This window comes from Galeopterus variegatus, unplaced genomic scaffold (genome assembly GCF_000696425.1).
Source record: "Galeopterus variegatus unplaced genomic scaffold, G_variegatus-3.0.2 Scaffold5592, whole genome shotgun sequence".
Classification (NCBI taxonomy): Eukaryota; Metazoa; Chordata; class Mammalia; order Dermoptera; family Cynocephalidae; genus Galeopterus; species Galeopterus variegatus.
In genome coordinates this window covers 96,875-118,444 of record NW_007731703.1, presented here as the reverse complement: position 1 = coordinate 118,444, position 21,570 = coordinate 96,875, and the positions used below count along the sequence as shown (strand labels likewise).

The 21,570-nt window shown below is 48.9% G+C and overlaps 1 protein-coding gene across 1 annotated transcript in view; it reads left to right on the top strand.

The window, feature by feature from the left end:
• The first annotated feature begins 530 nt into the window (after positions 1–530).
• LOC103605100 (peroxidasin homolog) overlaps positions 531–21,570 on the top strand; it is a 70,808-nt gene continuing 49,768 nt past the window's right edge. Inside the window, 3 exon segments of the mRNA XM_008589682.1 lie at positions 531–569; positions 661–719; positions 20,682–20,753. Of these exon segments, the coding sequence (XP_008587904.1) occupies positions 531–569; positions 661–719; positions 20,682–20,753 (170 nt within the window).

The following is a 21,570-nucleotide window of genomic DNA, read 5'->3' as shown; positions in this document are numbered from 1 at the left end:
GATTTATGCATCTTACATTTTTAAGTGGTTGAAAAAATCAAAAGAAGAGTGATATTTCATGGAGTGAAAGTCTGTGAAAGTGACATTCAGAGCCGTGAACAAGCGCGTTGGTGCTGGCCCACCCCGTTGTTTCCTCTGCCTGCGGCTGCTTTCCTGTGACACAGACACAGGGATGGTCCCTTCCTCCCCAGCCTTCTGGGGGACAAGCCTGCCACACCTGATCTGAGGACTGGAGGTGCTGAGGAGGAGGTGGGAGTTCCAGGAAGTGTGACAGGCAGGGTCCCTGCTCTTAAAAATGGTCCCGTCTGCTTGGAGGAGGTGTGGTCCTCTGTCCTCAGATGTGGGGGCAGAGCAGGCCTGGTGCAGGATAGGGCATGGGACCAGATGGGCATTCCTACAGGGGTCCTAGCTGAGCTACGCTTGTCTGAAGGAATGCAGCTTGGCTGGTGGACTTTCTGGAGACTGGAGTGAGTAAGCCCCATACGTAGGGTGGCTCTTTCGTCCTCTAACCACGGCAGGGCTTGGGGCCTATGGCTGTGGCCCCAGCCCGTGATGCCGAGCTCCTGCAGGTACCCATGCCAGATCTCTGGGCATGTGGATCCTGTGGTGGGGGACAGAGGTCCTGCATGGGAGACACAGCCACGTGGTGATCACCCTTAGCTAGAGCTGGCCTCGGAGCAGCTGCTGCCAGAGAAGAGGTGGCTGCAGGTGCTCTCCAGGTGGGAAGGTAGCAGCTCACCCTGCTTTTTCCTGTCCTGCAGTCCTTCAGCCACTCAGGTGAGTCTGGAGCAGGCTGTTTCCAGGTGTGGCTTCTGCTCTGGACCTGGAGGGCAGGGAAGGCCTTTGTACTAGTCCATTTCTGTTGCTTATAACATAGATACCTGAACCTGGGTGATTTATAATGAAAACAAAATTTTTTGCCTACAGTTTCAGAGAGGGAAGGCCTTTGTACTAGTCCATTTCTGTTGCTTATAACATAGATACCTGAACCTGGGTGACTTATAATGAAAACAAAATTTTTTGCCTACAGTTTCAGAGGCTGGGAAATCTAAAGTCCAGGGAACATACCTGGCGAGGGTCTCCTTTGTTGGTGGCTTTACAGCAACCCAGGGGTCTCACATGGCAGAAAATGGCAGAGAAGAAAGGGAAACTGTCACGTGTTCTCCTTTGAAGCCCTCAGCACCACGCCCCTGACCACCATTATTAATCCATTCACTACTGCACGGTCCTGCAACCCGATCACCTCTTCAAGGCCTCACCTTTCAATGACCATAATAGCAGTTCCCACCCTCAACAGTTACAGTGGGAATTAAGCTTCTAATATATGGACTTGGGGCCACAATTCAGTCAGTCTGCAGCAGGCTTTGAGTAGGGTTTTCCGTGTTTGCTTCCTTTAGATCTCTGTTTCTATTCATGCTGGTGGGAGCTGGGCAGCCAGGTCCAGCTAGCACTGCCCAAAGCTGCTGCAGGGAGAGGCTCAACCTGCCTTTTCATGTACTTATTGACTGTTGCTCCAGAAAACATGGTAGCATTAGGTCACCCTCTAGAAGACACTGGGGAGCGTGTCTGAGCCTGGAAATCTCCGAGAGTACTGATTGTGGAGGGACAAGGGCTGGGCAGGTGACCAGGGTCCTGGGCATTGGAGGAGTCTTTCCTGCAGAGGCTCAGCAACCAGCCCCATGCGTCTAGGAACTGGGCTGCCTATTTTATTCATTCATTTAGTCTTAATTAAGGGAATATCCATTCTTAGAAGAAATGTGCAGAATAATCTTAAATGAAGAATAAAATTTCTTCCCCACTGGAGCAGTCTCACTCCTTGGAGTCACTTTTGACTTATGCTGTTTTCCATGATACTTTTAACTGCCAAGGCTGTCACGTCCGGTTTACTTTAGACTGTCCCTGAGGACTTGCTGCTCTGCAGGAAGAGGAATCTGGCAATCTGCGATCTCCTCCCCTCTCGCCTTCCTGCCTGCCTCCTGATTTTGGTGATGATGTTATAGGACATTAACAAGGCTCACAACATTTTAACTCTCTCCTCAGCAAAATCGTCTTCCACACTTTGTCCACAGGTTGATCATAAAAACTTAAACTCAATAAAACAAGGATTATAGTGTTAGGATTATTAAAGTATTATACATCACAAAACCAAATGATAGTATCACCTTCATTAGGAAGTAGATATGTCACTAAGTCCAGAGAAGTCCAATAGTTAAATATCATCACTGCATTTTCACATTGCTAATCAGGAAACCCCAGAAACCTAAAACCACAGTGCAAACATTAATGTATGTTCTTCCTCTGAAAAGGTCAATATCTTGATTTATTTCCCAAAGCCAGTCTTCTTTGGAAATAAAGTTGTCTGTGTTGTGCTTTGTATCGTTCTCTCAGCCTTTTTTTTCCCCTCCGGCAGTGTGTATTGGAGAAAGACTGGCTTTTTTTTTTTTTTTTGCCTTGCTCTTTGCTCTGTATTTACGTGCATTTCTCAATATTTTCACCAACCAAATTTTTTTAGAAAATTAAGAGATTACTCAAGAGTTGAGTTAGTTTGACTCCTGCCTTTCGGAGGCTGGGCTGGGGTTACTGGTCGAGAGACTCTAGAATCTTGGACAAAGTGGCATGGTGGCGAGGGCGATGGGTTGGTCCCTGCCCCCTGAGGCTGTCCCCTTGCTCAAGCTCTGTGCCTGGAGAAACAAGGCTACAGGACACAGCCCTCGCGTATGGCGAGCTGCAATCCCATTAGCCCCGGAGCATACTTCTGTCCTGGGGTCCTAAGCGCAATGGGAGCCGGCTGTGCGGCAGACCTGCAGCCCCACAGGGCCTCACTGGGCGTGGTCCTGGGGCTGGGCCTCCTTTGCTCAACAAAGCCGCTGAGTGAATACTGGGGCCCACCATGGGCAGGTTATGTGCAGGTGATGCCCGACAGACTTGCCTTCACAGCCTTGCATTCCAGGGCAAAGTGGCATAAATAAAGCTCCTGACAGTTGTATTCCAAGCATCTACCCACCAGTCATGACCCCAGCCTTCTTTCTGGATCTGAGATTTTGGATGGGTGTGGATGCTGCTAAGAACTCAGTGTGGAGCCCTGGGAAGGGAGACGCTGACATGGCCAGAGGCGGCCCTTGGCTCACACAGGCAGGTCCCGTCACAGCTCCAGCTCCTGCTGTCTGGGGACGGTGGCAATGGGTCCTGTTCGGCTGATCCTGAGCATGTCAAAGCTGGAGATGCATGCGCCCAGCACCGCACTCCCTGCAGCCAAGAGCCTTGGCACCGCCCTCTCCTCCCGCAGGACGACACCACACTGGGTGGGCGGGGGACCAGTGCTCTGCTGGAGCCTCCTCACCTGGTGCCCTGAACTGCCCCTGCCCAGAGCATCCCTCGCAGTCGCTGGTTCCACAGAGGCCGCCTATACAAGTAAAGATGCCGCAAACAAGCGTATAGGAGCCTCTTGACATTGCTGTGCATTGAAGCACGTTTGTATTGTATTTTACAAAAGCTTCAGTCCACGATGCAGCAAACCCACCAGACGGGTTCCTTCCCGAGCACGTGGGCCACTGACCCACGAGCCATCAGCGGTGCTGGTCTGGGAAGGGCCGACCCGGCCTGCAGGGCTCGGCCTGCTCCATTTCTTAGCGGTGCCCCCTGTTCTCCCGGCAGGGAGGCATTTTCTCACGACTTTTTATATGCCATGACCATGACAGTAAAGAGGCAGCCCCAGCTTGAAAACTGTGGTTATAATTCTTCAACAGTGTCCCCCCCAATACTTTCATAAGTCCAGTTTCTCGCCCTGGCTTCTGTTAACAAATTAAGACAGACATGGTGGCTTAAATGACAAATTGATTTTTCTCAGTTCTGGAGGCTGGAGGTTTGAGATCAAGGGGCTGACGCATCCAGTGTCCGTGAAGGCCCACTTCCTGGCTTGCAGGTGGCCTTCTCACTGTGTCCTCACAGGCTAGTGAAAAAGCCCTGTGGGGCCCTTTATTAAGGGCACCAGTCTCACCTCACCATAGCCTCGCATGGTGAGAAGAGAAATCGTCTCTGTCCGGTCTCTTCCATGAGGGCTCCACCCTCGTGACCTAACCACCTCCTGCAGGCCCCGTCTCCTAAGCCATCACTCTGGGGGTGGGGATTTTAACATGTGGATGTAGGGGGACATACACATTCAGTCCACAGAACCCAGAGGGACAGCTGCAGTGTTCCAAGGCGAGTGCGTAGTTGACCCTCCACACAGAGCAGACTTGGGCTGAGAGAATCCTAAGTGGATGGCTAGAGGTGTGGGGACGTTTTTTACATTATTTCTATCAGAGCTTTTCCTTTGAGATGTTTTGTGAAAAATGGTTTATCCTATCACCAAACTTGGATGACTGTCTGACCTATGATAGAAAACAAAATGTAAAATAACGTTCATTCTTTAACGGTTTTAGGAATCTGAGACTTTCCATATTAAAAAAAAAAAATCTTAAATTAGTATTTACTTTGAAAAACAGCACGTGGGTAACAGAACAGCTGCAGCTAGCAATCTATCAGAGCTTTTCCTTTGAGATGTTTTGTGAAAAATGGTTTATCCTATCACCAAACTTGGATGACTATCTGGCCTATGATAGAAAACAAAATGTAAAATAACGTTCATTCTTTAACGGTTTTAGGAATCTGAGACTTTCCATATTACAAAAAAAAAATCTTAAATTAGTATTTACTTTGAAAAACAACACGTGGGTAACAGAACAGCTGCAGCTAGCAGTACTCCCTGGATGACGTTTCATACGTGCACACGCGCGCACGTACATGTATGCACATGGCCTTTCATTGTTTCCCTCTACAAGATCCAGGGCAAGCGGGGGCTGGCTTTGTGTTGTCTCCCTGAGGAGACCGAGGCCTGAGTGACCAGCCGACTTGACCAGGGACCCAGAGTGGCAGGCTGGGCCCAGACCTTTGTATTTAGACCCTGGTCTTGGGCACTATGCACTCCCCTAAGTGGTGCGGGTTTTCAGATGTGTCTTTAATAAAGTCTCACAAAGTAGCTTTTGCAGAGATCAGCTACTTACAGATCCCCTTAGAGCACTTTTGGGTGATCGTATAATTTGTCACACAAACTGGGACACTTGTAGGTGTAAGAGGGTTATTAATAATTGTGCTGGTAAGTAATGGATCCTGGGGTTGTCGGGTGCAGGCACCCTCGCCATTCTGGAGGGATGGTCTCTGGCCTGTGGGCAACCTGCCCTGGCCAGTGTTTGTCCACGAGACAGTCCTGTCCAGGACCTGAGCTCCAAGTGCATGGGACTTAGGGGCCCATTTCTTGTACACGTGGGGGCTCTGTGACTGTCCTTTGTCCAGAAACACCTGGTCACCGGGTGGAGCGACACGTACATCCAGCCTCTGACCCCTGGCTTATGCTTTCCATGACTATGCGTTTTCTCTTTGGCCGATCTGCATTGTTTGTTTTAATTTCAGCTACTTGGATAAAGGACAGTGCATCCCTATAACACATGCAGGCCTCACATGCCTAGAGGATTAGCTGATGCGTGAGAGCGAGGCAGAGAGTAGAAAGAGCCAAGATAAACAGGATGAAACTGGAATTGACGCTTTTATTGAATTACACACTAAAATCATGCCGTTACAGTGAGGGGCGACAGAACATGCACGCGGAATCACTGTGGCATCCCGTGTGGGATGCTGCTGACCACAGTGACGTGTCTGATATTCACGTGGAGTCTCGTGGGAAATCTTGCTTATGTCTCAGTATCAGTAAAAACTTCCCTTTACCCAAACAGTTGGCCGACGGTCCATTTGGATCTAAATCTCCTCGTACTTGATCGGCTTTTCTCTTTGCTTTGGTTGCTGGACGCATGGAGACCTTCGCATCCCACCCCAGCACCTGCGTGTATTAACCTCGTTTCCTTCCCCCTTCCCCCTAATTCCTTCAGTCGTTTCATTTGTGGTTTGTAGTGTGTGTGTGTGTGTGTGTGTGTACATGTGTGTGTGTGTGTTTATTTGTATGCTTCCTCTAATTGTTTCTGAAATGACAAACAATTAGGCATTAAAAACAAAAAAACGAAATATATAATTGTATATAAAAATCCTGTGATTTCTAGTCATGACACCTGCTTTTTCAGGTTTGCTCAGCATCTGTTGAATTGAGTTAAAGCATATTTTTAAAAACAGCTGCATAAACGCCAGGTTTTGCGGGGGAGGGTGAGCGTTCCTTCAAAGCAGTTCCTGTGATTCAGTGTCAGGAGCTTCAGTTGAACCAAACTCGATCTAGTAGAGTGTGATTTGACTGCCAGAGGCGCCTAATGCAGTGATTCGGCTGTACTTATTGGAAGAACCAGGTCCAGACTGAGGAAGGTGGGGCTGAGGTCTGCTTCTCTTTCACAGATGCTGGCAGGAGACACAAGGCCCCTGGGTCAGAGACAAAGGGCTTCATCACTCCCAGTACAGTGGCTGGAGCCTCACGGTAGCCTCCGTCCCCCCTGCTCCCCACTCGCGTGGGGCAATGCAGGTGGACCCAGCTGGATGCAGGAGAGTTTGGGGCAATCACCACTGGCACGGTGAGCGGTGGGCGGGCTTGCTCTTTAACCGGGAGGAGATGGTACCCCACCCTTCAAGGTTGCTAGCTGCGAACACAGCTCAGAGGATTGGCCCAGGTAAAGAGGGTTTGGGGCCTTGTGTTCTTAGCACGTCCTGCAGGAACGTGCAGGAGCACCTGCACAGACAGCCAGCCTCCGCTGGCGAGGCGTGGTCTAGTCCCACTGTTATGGGCAAATTGAAGTCAGCCCATAGAGATGTGATTGGGATGGGATCTATATGCACAGTCAGGAAAAGGGAGGTTGGAGAGAATAGCAGTGCACCTGCCTTGGGCTCAGTTGTCTCCTGTGGTCAGACCTCTCCCCGCAGTCAGCTGATGGTCTGTTTGCGCCACTGAATGCTGGGCTCCTTGCTGTCCTTGGCACCACTACCTGGCTCCCCAGCCGGGAGCCGGGAGCCACCCTGTGGCCCTCTCCCTTGCTCTCCTGTTCCCCCTGTGTGCTGCCTCTGTCTGACTGTTTTATCTCCAGGATCATGCTTCTCAGCCCTTCCTCCACACTGTGCCACAGCAATTTCTGATACAATCATCTGATCCTGTCACTTTTCTGCTCCAGCCTTTATCCCTTCAGGAAGGAGTCTGAGCTCTGCGATCTGCCTTCAGGAAGGAGTCTGAGCCCTTTATCCCTTCAGGAAGGAGTCTGAGCTCTGCGATCTGCCTGCTTGGGGCTTACCCAGAGGCATTGCAGCCTCGCAGCTCGAGCCAGAACAAACAGCCACCTGCAGGCATCTGGCTCTCAGCAGAGTCACATGCTATGGTCTGCCCAGGACAAGTTTCTGTAAGTCGGGATTGTGACAGACAGCTTCTGGGGTTGTAAGGATTAAATGTATTTATAGGAGTCACCGACACTCAGCACAACACATGCTGGCTGTTTTTACATGTGTTTATCGTTTGACCCAGCAACACCACTTCTAGGAGCCTGTTCCATAAATATGGGAACAAATATTCAAAATGGTATGTACACAAAGCTAGTCGTTGCAGTACTATTTATAACAGCACAAGACGAGGACACTCAGATGCCCTCCAGGAGGGGCCTGGTTGGGAATCCCAGGGTCGGGCAGCGGCTGGCTGAGCTGCTGGGAAAAGCAAGGGGGTCACTATCTACGTACTGTTCCTTAGTCAGCTCGGGCTGCCGTAACAAAGTCCCAAAGTTGGGGTGGCTTCAACTCAGAGATGTGCTTCTCACGGTCCTGGAGGCTGGGAGTCCGAGGTCAAGGTGCCAGCGCGGTTTGGGGCTCTAGTGAGGACCCTCCTCGGGGCTGCAGATGGCGCCTTCTCCCTGCGTCCTCACAGGGTGGGAAGTGAGAGAAGCAGCTCCCTGCCTCCCTTTCCTCCTCTTGAAAGGACACGAATCCATCATGGGGTCCTGCTCTCCGGACCTCGTCTAAAGCAGCTAATCACCGCCCACAGGCTGCACCTCCTGAAACTGTCACACTGGGGGCCAGGCCTCAGCGTGTGAGCTTAGGACACAGGCGTTCAGTTCGTGAGCTGGAACACGGGTGGTGAGAAGGGCAGGTGGTGGAGTGTGTGTGCGGTGCTGGCTCCGTGTGACAGGAGGGAACGCACACGTGCTCGCTCACATTTTCAGAAGGAAGCAGTGACGGGAGGAGCACCTGCCGTCTGGGGTACATACCTTGTTTGGTGGCGTTGACTTTGGGACCCTTTGTGGGCTTGAGAGAATGGAACGACAGCTAATGCTGCTGTGCACAGCTGCTGTCCTGCTCCTCCCAGCACCTGTGCCCTGGCCTTGCCGAAGGATTTGCGGATTCCCTGAGGAGGCTGCGCCCTCACCCGTGCCTTCTGCTGGTGTCTTCTCTAAATCCAACCCCTTTTTTTGTTTATCGAAACACGTCCCATCCTGCCTTCCAGCTGCCACTGGACAGGTCCCTTCCCTGTGTGTGACCTCACACAGCAGCAAGCATCGTGGTCACCCGTGGGCCACCCTATGCTCCTTCTGGAGCAGGCTTCTCACGTGCATCAGCAGAGCCTGTGAACGGTACAGAGGCGCAGTCGATATCAGTGAGTGAGGGACCAGCTAAGGACTGGACTGTTTTTTGTGGCTCTAGAGGTTAGATGAGAGCCAGGGTACCTGGAACAGGAACCAGAGCCTGGTTCCCTCCTGGAAGAACTGGCCACACTAGGCTCTGTCCAGCAGTGAAATCATGTCTGCGCCAGAAAATAGCTGCTGTCGCTGTGCTTGTAAAATCAGGCAAAAAGATGGTCAGGGCGTGGGGGACTGTATTTCGGGGCCGGCATTCAATGTCAGAAATTATTCCTAACATGCTCTCCTTGGTAAAATCTGTACATGTAGAAAGGGCCTTCATGAACCCAGGCAGGCACACGGAACTTGATGTGCTCTTGGTGACTCGTGCCTTACACAGGAAGTGAGGACGTAGCTTGGGGCATTTCTGCCTTGCATGGTGAGGGCAGGGGGTACTAAGTCAGGGACCCCCTCCTCCTGCTGCGTTGCAGGTCAGAAACGGAAGCCCTGGGACCTCTGCTGCTGCCTGGGTGGAGGGATTTGAGGATCACTTTGGGTTCTTAAGATTTTCATCATTCTAGTTAGGAAAAGGCTTCATGCAAAAGGCAGAACACAGATAGGGAGCTGTGGAATTTGGGCTGAGCAAGGGTCTCGTGGCGAGGGGAGGGTGCAGGCCTTCGGTGGACCCACAGGGGACCAGGGAAGAAGAGCTGAGCGGTTCGCTGTAATGGGAGAGGGCCAGCCCCTCTTCCCTTCACACCATGAGCATTGCTGCCTGAAGCTCTCTGTGGGTTGTCAGAAGCTTCTCTCCCGGTGGGGTGTCAGCCCAGGTCCCAGGCCAGAGGCACATGCCTGCAGACAGCCCGGCCGTCGACCTCCTCACAGAGCACAGCGGGTCCAAAGCAGATAACAGCTGCCAGGTTTGCTCAGCGCCTAGACGGGAAGATAACTGGAGAAGCGCCTTCCTTCCAATTGCCAGGGCCTGGGCATGGTCCCCTCATTCCGGGACAAAGCTTGTTGTTCTCGCTGGAGAATGGCTGTACACGATTTGGGTCTGGTTTCCATGCTCTTTCCGTGTTCTCGAGAATCCATCCCCGGCACGTGCGCAGGAGGCTGACCGTGTGGTGAGACTCGGATCCTAGATACGTGTGGCTCTTCAACCTCCGGGCTCTGCTCCTTTTGTAAGTCACCTGGGATTGCTTCCTGGGGAAAGACATCCGCAGATTGTCGCTTTCGACACTCGGGTACAATTCTGTGTCCGCTTCAGGTTTGAACAAAGGGTCCCAGGCGTGTGGGCTGCCTGCCTTCTGCCCAGCACACGTCTTCTCTTGCCCCCATGGATGTGGAGAAACCCCTATGCAGGGCGTCCTCTCTTTCCATTTTAGGCGGCTTTGGGCAGCGTTGTGCTTCCAGGAACTTGGGTGAAAAAGTTTGGAGAGAACTGGCGGGTTGTGTGGGTTTACTATTTAAACAAAAGTCAAACGTATCTACGATTAAAATTCAATTGCTTTTTGATTACTCATATTTGACAATTTGATTCTAAAAGGCTTAGATGAGACAGGTGGGGTTGATTGCAAATGCATCATGACCTCGGGCTGTGTTCTTAGTGGGGCCGGTAAACTTCAGGGCGGATCAGGGGCTGCCTCCACTGGATTCTGTCTTCTGGCAGCGACAGCAGGATGTTATTCTATTTCTGGCAGCAACACATTTTCACTCTTTGTGATTTAAACTGCTGTTATCCCACTTGCTCCTTGGAGGACTTGATAGGATGCCGTGAAGGCGGGGCTGGAGCCCAGTCGGATACCAGCTTTTAGAGGAAGGGGAACAGGGAAACCCCACCCTCAAGATCGTCTTTATGTTCTGGGCAGAACAGCTCCCAGATTCCTGGAATAACTCAGAGCTTCTAACTCTCACTGAAGTTCAGAGATGCTGGCAGATGCTCAGGCCAGTCTCTGCGTTTGTCTGGAGCCCAGGAACCCACTGAGAGAGAACTGGAACCCAGCATCCAGTTGGATCCGGGTGCTTGCACTGACTGTCGGTCTGGACACTCTAAAGAGACTGGACCAGGGAAAGACAGTGTCTAAAAGAAGGCTCAGCCTCGAGGGGCTGGCCAATGTCTTGGGGACAGTGGCTCCAGGTTAAGCCGGAGCTGGCCTACCCCTCCCTGACCCTGTCCCTGCCAGGGAGCCTGTTGTGCCTGGGAGAGGGGCTGAGTTACATAGAGAACTGGTCACTGCAGCCATGTGCTCCACTTGGGAAACCCTCTGAAAGAGCTGGTCTCAGGAAGCAAACCAAGCAATACCAGAGACAGTCAGTGGGAGAAGCTGGGTATGGCCTGGGGCCAGTGTGGTCAGGGCCTCCCGGGCACAGAGCCACAGCAGACCTCAGAGCAGAGGAAGTGCAGAGCTGCCCCTGTACCCTGCATCCTGGGTCACGGGGAGGCGCCCCTCCACCCTGCAGCCCAGGTCAGGCGGAAGTGCACGTCACCCCACCCACCCTTAGTTTTCTTGGAGCAAGTGTTTGGGGCGGGGTGATCTCCTTTGGGGTTTATAGGATGCTCTGAATCTCAGGCTGGTGGAGACGATATGGTACTGGGACTTCATAGATGCACCATGTTCTTACCTAGTGGGTAGTGCCAGGTGACCTCTGGCCTGTGCTATTACTGATGTTGACTTTTTTCTTTAACTTTAGCTAATTTTTAGTTGGTACTTACTAGTCTCTATGTGCATTATCTCATTAATTCCTCAGAACATACCAGTGAAAAATGTATAATCTGCTTTGTATAATGGGAGGTTTCGTTCCCAAGAAAAGTCAGTATGGCAGCGTCTGTGACCTGTGGCAGAGCTGGTGTGCCCCTGCCGAGGCTGCTGCCCCTGCCCTAAGGAAGCTGTCTGCAGTGAGGGGATTAGAGGGGATCATGGTCACGAGGAGGGGCACATCGTGGAGAGTGAGAGAGAGAGGGGGTCAGACCCCACTTTCTGTGGCCTGAGAAGCTGAGATAATCTTCACCCTTCCCAAGCCTTCCCAGGAGCCCTCCAAGAAGTGACCCCTTCTCCTAAAGGGATTTAGGCCAGGTTTCTATAACCGACAACAGGGCGTGTCCTGACTAATACAATTTGATAGCATTAAATTAATTGTCGCAGCGGTGTCTTGGTATGTTTGGCCTGCTGTTAGAAAAACCTGAGACTGGGGGACTTGTACATAATAGATATTTGTTTCTTACAGTGCTCAAGACTGAAAGTCCAAGGTCAAGGGACCTGCAGATTTGGTGTCCTATGACAATGGCAACTTCTCGCACTGTCCTCACATGAGGGAAGGGCGAGGCAGCTCTCTGGGGCCTCTTTTATGAAGACACTAATTTCATTCATGACAGCTGCACCCTCATGACCTGATCACCTTCCACAGTCCCCACCTCCCAACACCATCACCCTGGGGACATGAACATTCAGACGATACCAATGACTTCTTAGCATTTTATGGATATTCAAACACAGTTAGTACATGCAAACATTATGTCAAAAGACAACTTAGGCCTTTGGGTGGATGAAGAACAGTGAAAATATTTGTTATACAAAGATGTTTTCCCCCAAACAGCTGCTAATATCCCCATCAGAAAACATATTAGAGAAATTTGTCTGAAGAGATATTTAGAAAGCTTCATTTTACTAATGCAGAGATATTCCTAATAATTATGTGATCTACCCGCACTATCACAGAGTGTTGGATGGACATAGATGTAGATATATCCCTGACACACCATCACCGTGCGTACGGGCAGGCTCCTTCTAACACTCGATGTATAGGGGAAATACAAAATTATATAAGTACACAGTCGCATATAAAAGATGCATGTATATAATATACGTTATATACATAAAATATTTGCAGACGTGGCTCAGGCCCCCTGAGGGTCATTCGGATCCAATGAAGGGCACTCTTTGGGAAGGGGGGTGGGGGGTGGAAGGGGGCGAGTGGCCTTGGGCTTGGCGGGGTGGAGATGGAGGAGACGGAGACATCGAGGACCAGGTTACACTTTCGGCTCATGTAACTGGGTGATCGATGGGGCCATTAGCCAAGTTGGAGAAGTCGAGGGGAAAACAGGATTTGTGGGGAAGAGTCTGAGTTTTGGTTCAAGATTGTGTGGCCTGAGTGCCCTGGGGCATCTTCTTTGCTGTCGTGGATTCCGAGTCCTTAGCAAACAGGGTTGTATGCACCTCAAGGCGAGATCACACGTGCTGCCAAACCTCTGCTTTCTTGTGAAGTCATTTAGAAATACTTTGCTTTAAAGCAGTCATAGTAATATGGAGCAGAATGTGGAAAGCATTTTCATGTTTTAAGGTAAAATGTCAGATTTCAAAAAATGAGCTTGTGTTGGGGTGGTTGGAACTTACCTGGCAGAGCGTGGGGACAGGATCGTGCCCAGCCCCTCTCCACGCTCCCGTCTGCGGGCTGAGGGGGCAACTGGGGAGGGTTGGGGGTGGATGGTTCGGCTCCCGCAGCTGCTCACCCCACAGGACGGCACTGCCTGTCACAGAGCAGAGATAGTGTTAATAAACTGCTACGTGACTTGATATTTCACACATTGGAGTAGAACATTATGCCGGTGCTCAGCAGCAAGGTCACAACTTCACCCCCACGCCAGTAATGGGCAAGGATAGATCGGAGCTTGAAACACGTGAGAGTTGGATTGTTTTATACAATTGGGCAATTTCTTTTCATTTGAATATGGAATCTTCTAGTTGAAAAAACTGCTTTAACTCTGGTTCTGTTAGATTTTCTGCACCACAAAGCAACTAAATTTACTTTTTCCTATAGCAAACATCAAAAACTAGTTATTTTAATGAGAAAAATGTGCTGCATCGTTCTCAAACAACTATTTATTTCATAGGCTCCAAAAGAGGAATTGTGAGTTCCGTGTTTAAACTCTGAAGGAGATTAGTGTGTTTGGGGTTAAATCTCAGCATGGTTTTATTTGGTTTCTTCCAAGACCCTATAAAATTATTCCGCACCGGAGAGGTTTTTAACTTGCTTAACATGGACGTTAAGTGCATTCCACAGGCACAGTTTGCAGAAAATGTTAATGAGCGTTGCTGGGTCTGGTGTGGTCGGCTGAAGTCTCTCACAGTTGAGCTTTTACCCCGAATCCATTCCCCTCTGCGGTTTTAGGAACACATGTTTTCCTTCCACATTTCTGGCTGCTCCGCTGGCATCCTCCTTCCTCTCTTCTCTGAAAGCTGATGCTCTTCAGACCCTTCCTGGACGCTGCCCTCCCCTTCCCACCCCTCCACGCTCTGCACAGTCTCAGTAAGTGATCCTTCCTGTTCTGCGGCTGCATGTGCCAGCGCTGCCACCCACTGTGCCAGCAGCTTAGACACTTGCACTCATCTGCAGGACTTCTGCTCAGAGCCCAGACCTGCTATGTCCACCTGGCACATCCACTCAGAGGTCGAACTGGCATCTCAGACTTAGGCACCTGAATTGAACCTGTGACTGCCCCCGACCTGTTCTGCACCCCCTGCCACCCTTTAAGCCGCTCTGTTCTCAGTGGATGGTTCAGCATCCTCCAGTAGACGTCACACAGCCCATCCATCAGCAACCCTTTCGACTCTTCCTCTGGAGTTCAGCTCAAGCTCACCACTTTCTGTATCTGTTTCTCCCGGGCTGCTGCAGTGTGGGCATGAACCTCTACAGTGGTTTACATTTTGCAGTGACCCATTCAAAATTGCTCTGCAGTTAGTGTTTGTTAAGTATGTAAGTAATGACATTATTGAGTTCTCATCATACGAAGAATCGAGTGTGCTCTATAAGACTGTGCGTCAAAAGACATCTTAATAGATATGAAAAGTAAATCGACGGGTTTCCATATGAATCCCCCATGTGAAAACAGAGCTACCTTTCACACTAAAACACAAGTTCTGAGCATTCTCTCAGTGTCTAAAGGCATACATCAGTGCAGACACTGGAAATGATTTCAGGCCAGCCAAATACTAATAAAAAGCCATGAGGCCTGTTTATAGAATGATGTCTTTCAGACTCTCCAGCAATGGTAAATCTCTAGCTGTTTTGCATTTTTAGCAAGAGCTGAAGAGAGGCATGATCCACAATTCAGATTGGGGGAGGGGTGGGGTGGGGGCTGGTGCTGGGATTCCCAGATTCATGCCGTCAGAGGGGGGTGTTGTGTCTGTCATAATTTTAATTTTTAAAATCAATAAAGTATTTCCTTTAATATTTTCCCCTCTGAAGCAGAGTAGAACAGTTTAAGAGCCTTTAGGCTGTATGTGCGTGTTCTCACTACTGTATAGCATGCTTATTACAGAAATACAGAATCCGTGGTCTGAGGCTATTTACCTGTACAAGGAACACTCATGTTGAAATTCTATACGTCAATGAGGAACATAAAAATGTAATAATTATGCAGTTAGCCTCAAGAGGATGTCTTAACATTGTGACCCAGATGTAACAAAAAATCTCAGGTACCATGTAAAGGTGTCCAAAACACTTTTTAAAAATCCAGACTAAGAAGAGAAGGTGATAATAAAAATATACTGAGAATAAAGACAAATCTCCTCTGAAATGCATTGTTATAAATATTTTCAAATAACTTTCTGGATCTTGTTTGTCAGAAACATGACTCCAAAATACAAAACAAAATGTAACAGTGATCATACTGTGGAAGTAACTTTTGTCAAGTGTTGATTCTCTGACGTGGTTGAATTTTCCATCTATAGTTGAAATACTTTTGGTTCTCATACCAAACAGAATATACTGTTTAATTTTGTATTTGTTGACCAATTATTCTTAATTCTTTTTTTATTTAAAAATAAATTAAAACACGTGCCACTTTCGTAAATGGTAAAAGTCAAGATTATTTTATTTTAAAAATCAATATTATTTAAGATTGTAGTAAAATGAACTTCATAAACCATCTCTAGTGATTATCTTTTATTCATAGTAACTTTTTTCATGAATTAATTAAGCATTATTGTGTGGTTTGTACATTTTATGTAACTTAGTTCTCTAACTTCTCTTTTAGTTCTAACCTTCAATTATTCTATGGCTGTATAATGAACTATGATTTTTATATTACATATAAGGTCATACTTCGATGTTTCATCTCAAACACTACAATTCTTGATGGGTTTTTTTTCCTCATAAGTTTTTGGTTCCATCAAGATTTTGGAATAATGGAAACCTTAAAAACCAAACCAAACAAAAACCACCCCGAAACTCCTTGCTTTAGAAACTTTGAGCTTGCTGCTTTTAAATATAAAATGTAAATGGACCCGAGTTCTGTTTTTGAGACTTGAAACTTCATATTTCATTGTTAATAGTTATTCCAGGCTACTCTTCTTGGCTTCCCGCGTCCCCTAAGTAGGTCAGCGGCTGCGCAGCTCTGTGACATTCGGAAGAACCCTTGACTGTGAGTCTGGAGCAACGTCTTGTGAATTCTACCACGAGATTAGCTGCCTCGAAAGCTGCCAGTGGAAGCAATTTTATGCTGAGAAAGGAGCCCTGGGCTGATTCTAATTGCATTTCTAGTTCTGCTGCTTACAGACTGAGTGGCCTCAGGCAGATTATCTAATCTTTCTTAGTTTTTGAATTCTTATTTGCCAGGTGAAGGAATTTCTTCTAGGCTGATCTTAATTCTCCCTCTTGCTTCAGCCAGCCACCTGTAGTGTGCCCCAGCCGCCTGGCCCTTTCCCCAGGATGTTGCTGTGGTCACCTCTGTGGCCAGATAACGCTGAAGCGGACCGTGAAGAGGCCATGAGCTGGCCCTGCAGCCTCACTTCTAGGAGCTCTTGCCTGATCCCTGGACACGCCGGGATTCTCTGAGGTTGGCACCTCATGCGTGCTTCATATATTCAGTGAATGCTCGCGATGGATGTTTACAGGGAGTCTTATTCCTCACGCCGTGGTCTTCATCCTGTGACCTGGTTCCCTTAGGGTTTATTGTCACTGATGTGTTAGGGTCTGGGGCCCTGGGTTGTAGACAGGATGAGCCCCTTCCCAGGCTGTCCCAGGAGGGAATCTTCTGGGGCTTTGGTGGTGGCTTCAGTGGGACGTTTGTGGCCGCCCTCGCTGATGTCGGCTCTCAGTGTTTGTGTTTGGCTTCTTTCAGGAACTACTCCATGTATGGCTTTCCCAGAACTTTCTAGAATCTACCTCCATTCCCTCATGATGCCAACTTGATGGAGGAAGCTCCGAGCATTCATTGTTGGGTGGGAGAAGTGCCATGGCAGGGCTGGCACTAGCAGGTGTGCAGAGCAGGGGCCGTGGCCACAACTGCCCGCTGCACCCCTCCCAAGCCCCAGAGCCCAGTGGATGGGGAGGTGCCACTGTGGGGACAGGTGACAGCTGCGAGCTCCAGGGAAGAGCCGGGAAGATTTTTTTGAAATGCTCTTTAATTTTTACAGTTCAGGGCGCTTTTTTCCCCAGTTAGGATTATTTGTGGAAATACTGATTACAATTGTAAAACTAACAAGCGTATTGGTCAAACACCATAAATGTGTAATGTAGGAGCAAATGACCCTACTTACTCTTACTCTCTAGGGTTAAGGGTCTGTCTGTCTGTGCAGACATCACTTTAAAAGTGGAAAGAGAGAGTTTAGTTTCCTTATATTTAACATAAGCTTGATGTCAGCAATGACAGGTGGGCTGCGGTCAGACGTGGAGGAAACAGAACGTGAGCGAGCGCCAGCTATGAGTGTCAGTGCGTGCGTGTGAGTGCACGTGTGTGAGTGCACGCGTGTGAGTGTGCGTGCGTGTGAGTGCACGTGTGAATGTGCACGCATGTGAGTGTGCACGTGTGTGAGTGCACGTGTGTGGGAGTGCACGTGTGTGAGTGTGCACGCGTGTGAACGTGTGTGAGTGTGCACGCGTGTGAGTGTGCACGTGCGTGAACATGTGTGAGTGTGCGCGTGTGCACACGTCACTCCTGTATCTACTCACACGCGTGCACACACGTACAAATGCGCATACGTACGCTGCTGCCTCCCAGCATAACTGGAGAACAGGGACTTTCCGACCTCACCTTGCTCTGGAATCACCTGAGAGTTCATCAAACACCGGCACCCACTCCCAGAGTCTCTGATTAAGTTGATTTCAGTCAGATCCAGAATTTGCTTTTCTAGCATGCTCCTGGGTGACGCTGCTGCTGGTGATCAGGGGCCCAGCTGAGAACGCTGCTCGAGAGAATCACTGTTGCTCCTCAGTAGGTAAATCCCTCCCGAGTCTCACCCTGTAGCTCCCTAAAGTACAATTTGCCTCTTTGGCCTTGACTGTGGGTTTTATGTTTGAAAGGACCGTGTTGGTTTCCTCTTTCTTAGGTGTCTTGATTCTCATCTGTCTGGGTTGGAGCCACACAGACCTCTACTTTTTGCTCTTTCCATTGCTCTGGGGGATGAGGGTCTCTGAGGCAGCCCCAAAGTCCCAAAAGTGAAGGGTGTGAAGACGCAGTCTGTGCTTCAAGTCAGCCCATCCCAAACACGCCGATTTGGTGACGGTTATTCTGGCTCTTTTCACGAGCTCTGTGGCAGATGCACATATGGATGGGGGTGTGCAGGTAGAAATACTGGAGTACAAGCATTGTTTCCTCCCTGTTCTTCAGATTGCATAATTTCTCATGTTTTGCTTTCAAATATACTTTTTTCCCACAATATCCAATATGTTAAGTCCATGTGGTGAGTTTTTTTACTTCAGCTATTGTATTTTTTTAGTTCTACAATTTCAATTTCCTTCTTTTTATCATGGTACGTTCTCTACTAAGATTCCTCCTATGTTGGAAAGGGGACCTCTGTTTTACCTTCTTCTTGTAGAAGTCTTTTTCTGGTTGTCCGACTAAGAACGTGCGGGACCTTGTTTTGAAATAATCTTAACTTAGACCAGTGCTGTCCGACAGAAATATGATGTGACAGACATATGTAAGTTTAAAATTTCTAGTGGTTTCATCAAAACATTAGAAACAAGTGAACTTCAATGACATTAAGTGTGTATGTAAATTCATTTATATTTTAGCATGTAATCAGTATAAAAGTTTATTATGAAGATGTTGAGATCTGGTGTTCAGTTTAGACTTACAGCACACATCAGTGCTGTCTACACGTCAGGTGCACAGAGCCGGGCATACTGAGGATTCCCTCCTCTTCACCACTGCCAGAGGTGTTGGGTGGTGCTAAATTTTAGACTTGAGGGTGGTTTGCATGCAGTGAAGGTTGTTTTGCAGCTTTTTTTGCAGCCTACTCAGGTTTAATTTTAAGTGGGCAAGTCCTTTCACCCTCACTAGTTTGCTTTCTAGTTTCCAAAGTGTCGGTGCTGTTGTCTTTTCAGTGTCGTTTGTGCAGAGGATTTTGACAGGGAACGGGGAGTGGAAAGGTGTGTGTTTGGTCCACCGTCTTCCCTCTGGAGTGGAAGCTTGGTTTCTTGATGAGATGACGTCCAGATCAGTCTCTGCTGTGATTTGCAACAGGAGGCGCAGAGTTCCAGGAGAACATTTCTTACCTGTTCACGTGCTGTGAATCCTGTGTTTGTTATGCGTTGGGGAAGAGAGCTTCCTTCCAATCATTTGTGTTTATGTAAAACCCTAGCCAGTCAGAATTCCCTCCTTATATGTGATTGACCCATAGTTCACATATTCAATGTTTCATCAGTGAAAATTTTTATCTTTTGCATGGGCTGCATCCCCCCGTGTCTGTCCTCCACTAACGCCGTCCCCTTCAGTGTTTCTGAATTCCAGCAGCTCCCCAGGTGGAAGCACTTGTGATGTGCTGAATACGAATATAAATTAAGATCCTATTTATTTAAAAATAACATGTCAGTGTGGGAGGAGGGGATGATGCTGGGGAGAGTGAGTTGGCAGATGATGGAAATCACTGAAGAAACCCAAACCAGGATGGTGTCACAGTTTGGAAGCTTGTCTGCCGGCTGCGGTGGCCCCGGTGGGCAGAAAGGTGACCCGCTCCCCTTCTCAGGAACTTGATGCAGGGCAAGGAAGCAGTGCTGGAGCAGACCCCACATCATGCACCGACTCCTAAGCAGCACAGATAATGACAGTGACTCAAGAATACGTTTTGAGAAGCCTCGTATTGAACCATACACTCGAGTAAATGCTATATAAATCACTTACAATAATCAAATTGGCTCAAAATAATCAGATTCCTTAAAAGATTATAAACACTTTAAGAGTTCAATCAGTGTCCTAAGAAACATTCATTCATGATTTGGACCAAATGTTGTCCCCAGATCCCTGCTTGGGTTTCCCAGGGCTGACATCACAAAGGACTACAAACTGGGAGGCTCGAACAGAAGATCATTCTCTCACAGTACTGGAGGCCGGATGACAAAGTCTGGGTGGTGCAGAGCTGGTTCCCTCTGAGGGCGGTGGTGGACTGTCCCAGGCCTCTCCCCGGCTCTGGGGGCTGCTGGCCATCTTCGGCGTTCGTTCCTTGGCGTGCAGAAGCATCGCCCTGATCTGCCTTCACCCTCCTGCGGCATTCTCCCTGTGCACCTGTCTCCAAAATTCTCCTTCTTATAAGGGCACCCGTCGTGTTGGATTAGGACCCACCCCGTTGACCTTATTCTAGCCTAATTACCTCCATAAAGAGCTTATCCAAATAAGGGCACTTTCTAAGGCCCTCAGGGGGTTAGAACTGGGGGTTAATACCTCAACAAATTTTGGGGAGACACAATTCAACCAATAATAGTCCCTACTGGACTATATCAGGAGGGGTTGGCTTGTGAATAAAGAGTTTTAATTCTTCCGAGACTGTTTGTTACAGAAAATGGTCTTTCTGTTTATTTTTCAGTGGCTTTCACAGTTGTTAAATTTATAGTTTTTAATTCAGGCTGGAGATGGACCTCCTAAAGTGGGTAAGAGAGAGGCCTCCGCCCGCCTTCTCTTCCCATAGCTAGTGTTGAAGCAGGTTTCTGTGTGTGGTATCATTGTTCCACCGTTCAGAAAATGTTCACACATTTATTAGGCTCATCGAAGAGACGATTCACCTACGGAGTAGACCGAGTGATTTAATTTTGTAGAGGCTTTCTCGCCACTTTGAAAGCGACTGCTGAAGATTAGCATCGGAGTGTGCTGAGTCGCGTGTGAACACGTGTCTGCTTTCTTCACAGGGATCTTCGCTTTAACAGAATTAGAGAGATCCAACCTGGGACGTTCAGGCGGCTGAGAAACCTGAATACGCTGTAAGTTGAAACGTTCTGTGGGGAATCAATGAAGAAAATGGAAATTATTGCACCGTTTGTCTATAGGAGGTCTCATGATGCACAACTGTCGGGCATGAGTGGGGACAAGTAGAGAAGGAAAAGAGACAGGGTGAGCACATAAGGGCCGGGACCAGGGACCCCAGCTGTGCTCTCTGAGCCTGTGCGTGCACCCATAGTTGGCATCCTGGGTGGGGCACCCAGTCTCCGTGGTGCGGGTGACTCCAGCACGCTGTGCCCCTGGTCAGCCCTCTCCCGCGTGCCCCTCCAGCACTGCCGTGGCGAGGCTCTGGTCGCCTGGTCATGCCCCAGGGTTTAGACCTCCCGGGTGGGCTGGGGGAGCAGCAGGACAGGCCCCAAGCTCTCCAGAAGACAGTAGCGAGCTTGTTGGAAGCCATTTGTCCTCCGTGCCAGGATGGAATGCTTGGTGTAAGTGCAGGGCTGTGGGGAGCAGGAAGCAGCCAGGACTCCTGTCCGTCCTGTGGCCCTGGGGGCGGGTGTCCTGCTGGCTCTGTGCACCAGCTCCTTGTTGGTGGAAATGACCTTCCTTTAGTGGTGCATCCCATAGGGCCATAATTGTATTCAAATTGGCCACAATCTAGGCTCAAGTAGAAAATCTAAGAGACAGCAGGATAAAAATATACATTACTTTGAAGAGGAAAGAAGGAATTATTTCTCTACTGTACATCAAGGTGAAAGAATGTGAAGTGATGCACATGCTGATTCCTTGAGCACGTTTGAAATCAGGAGGGTTAAACACTAAAACTGCTGTGTGTTGTGTTAATTTAGCACGTATTGA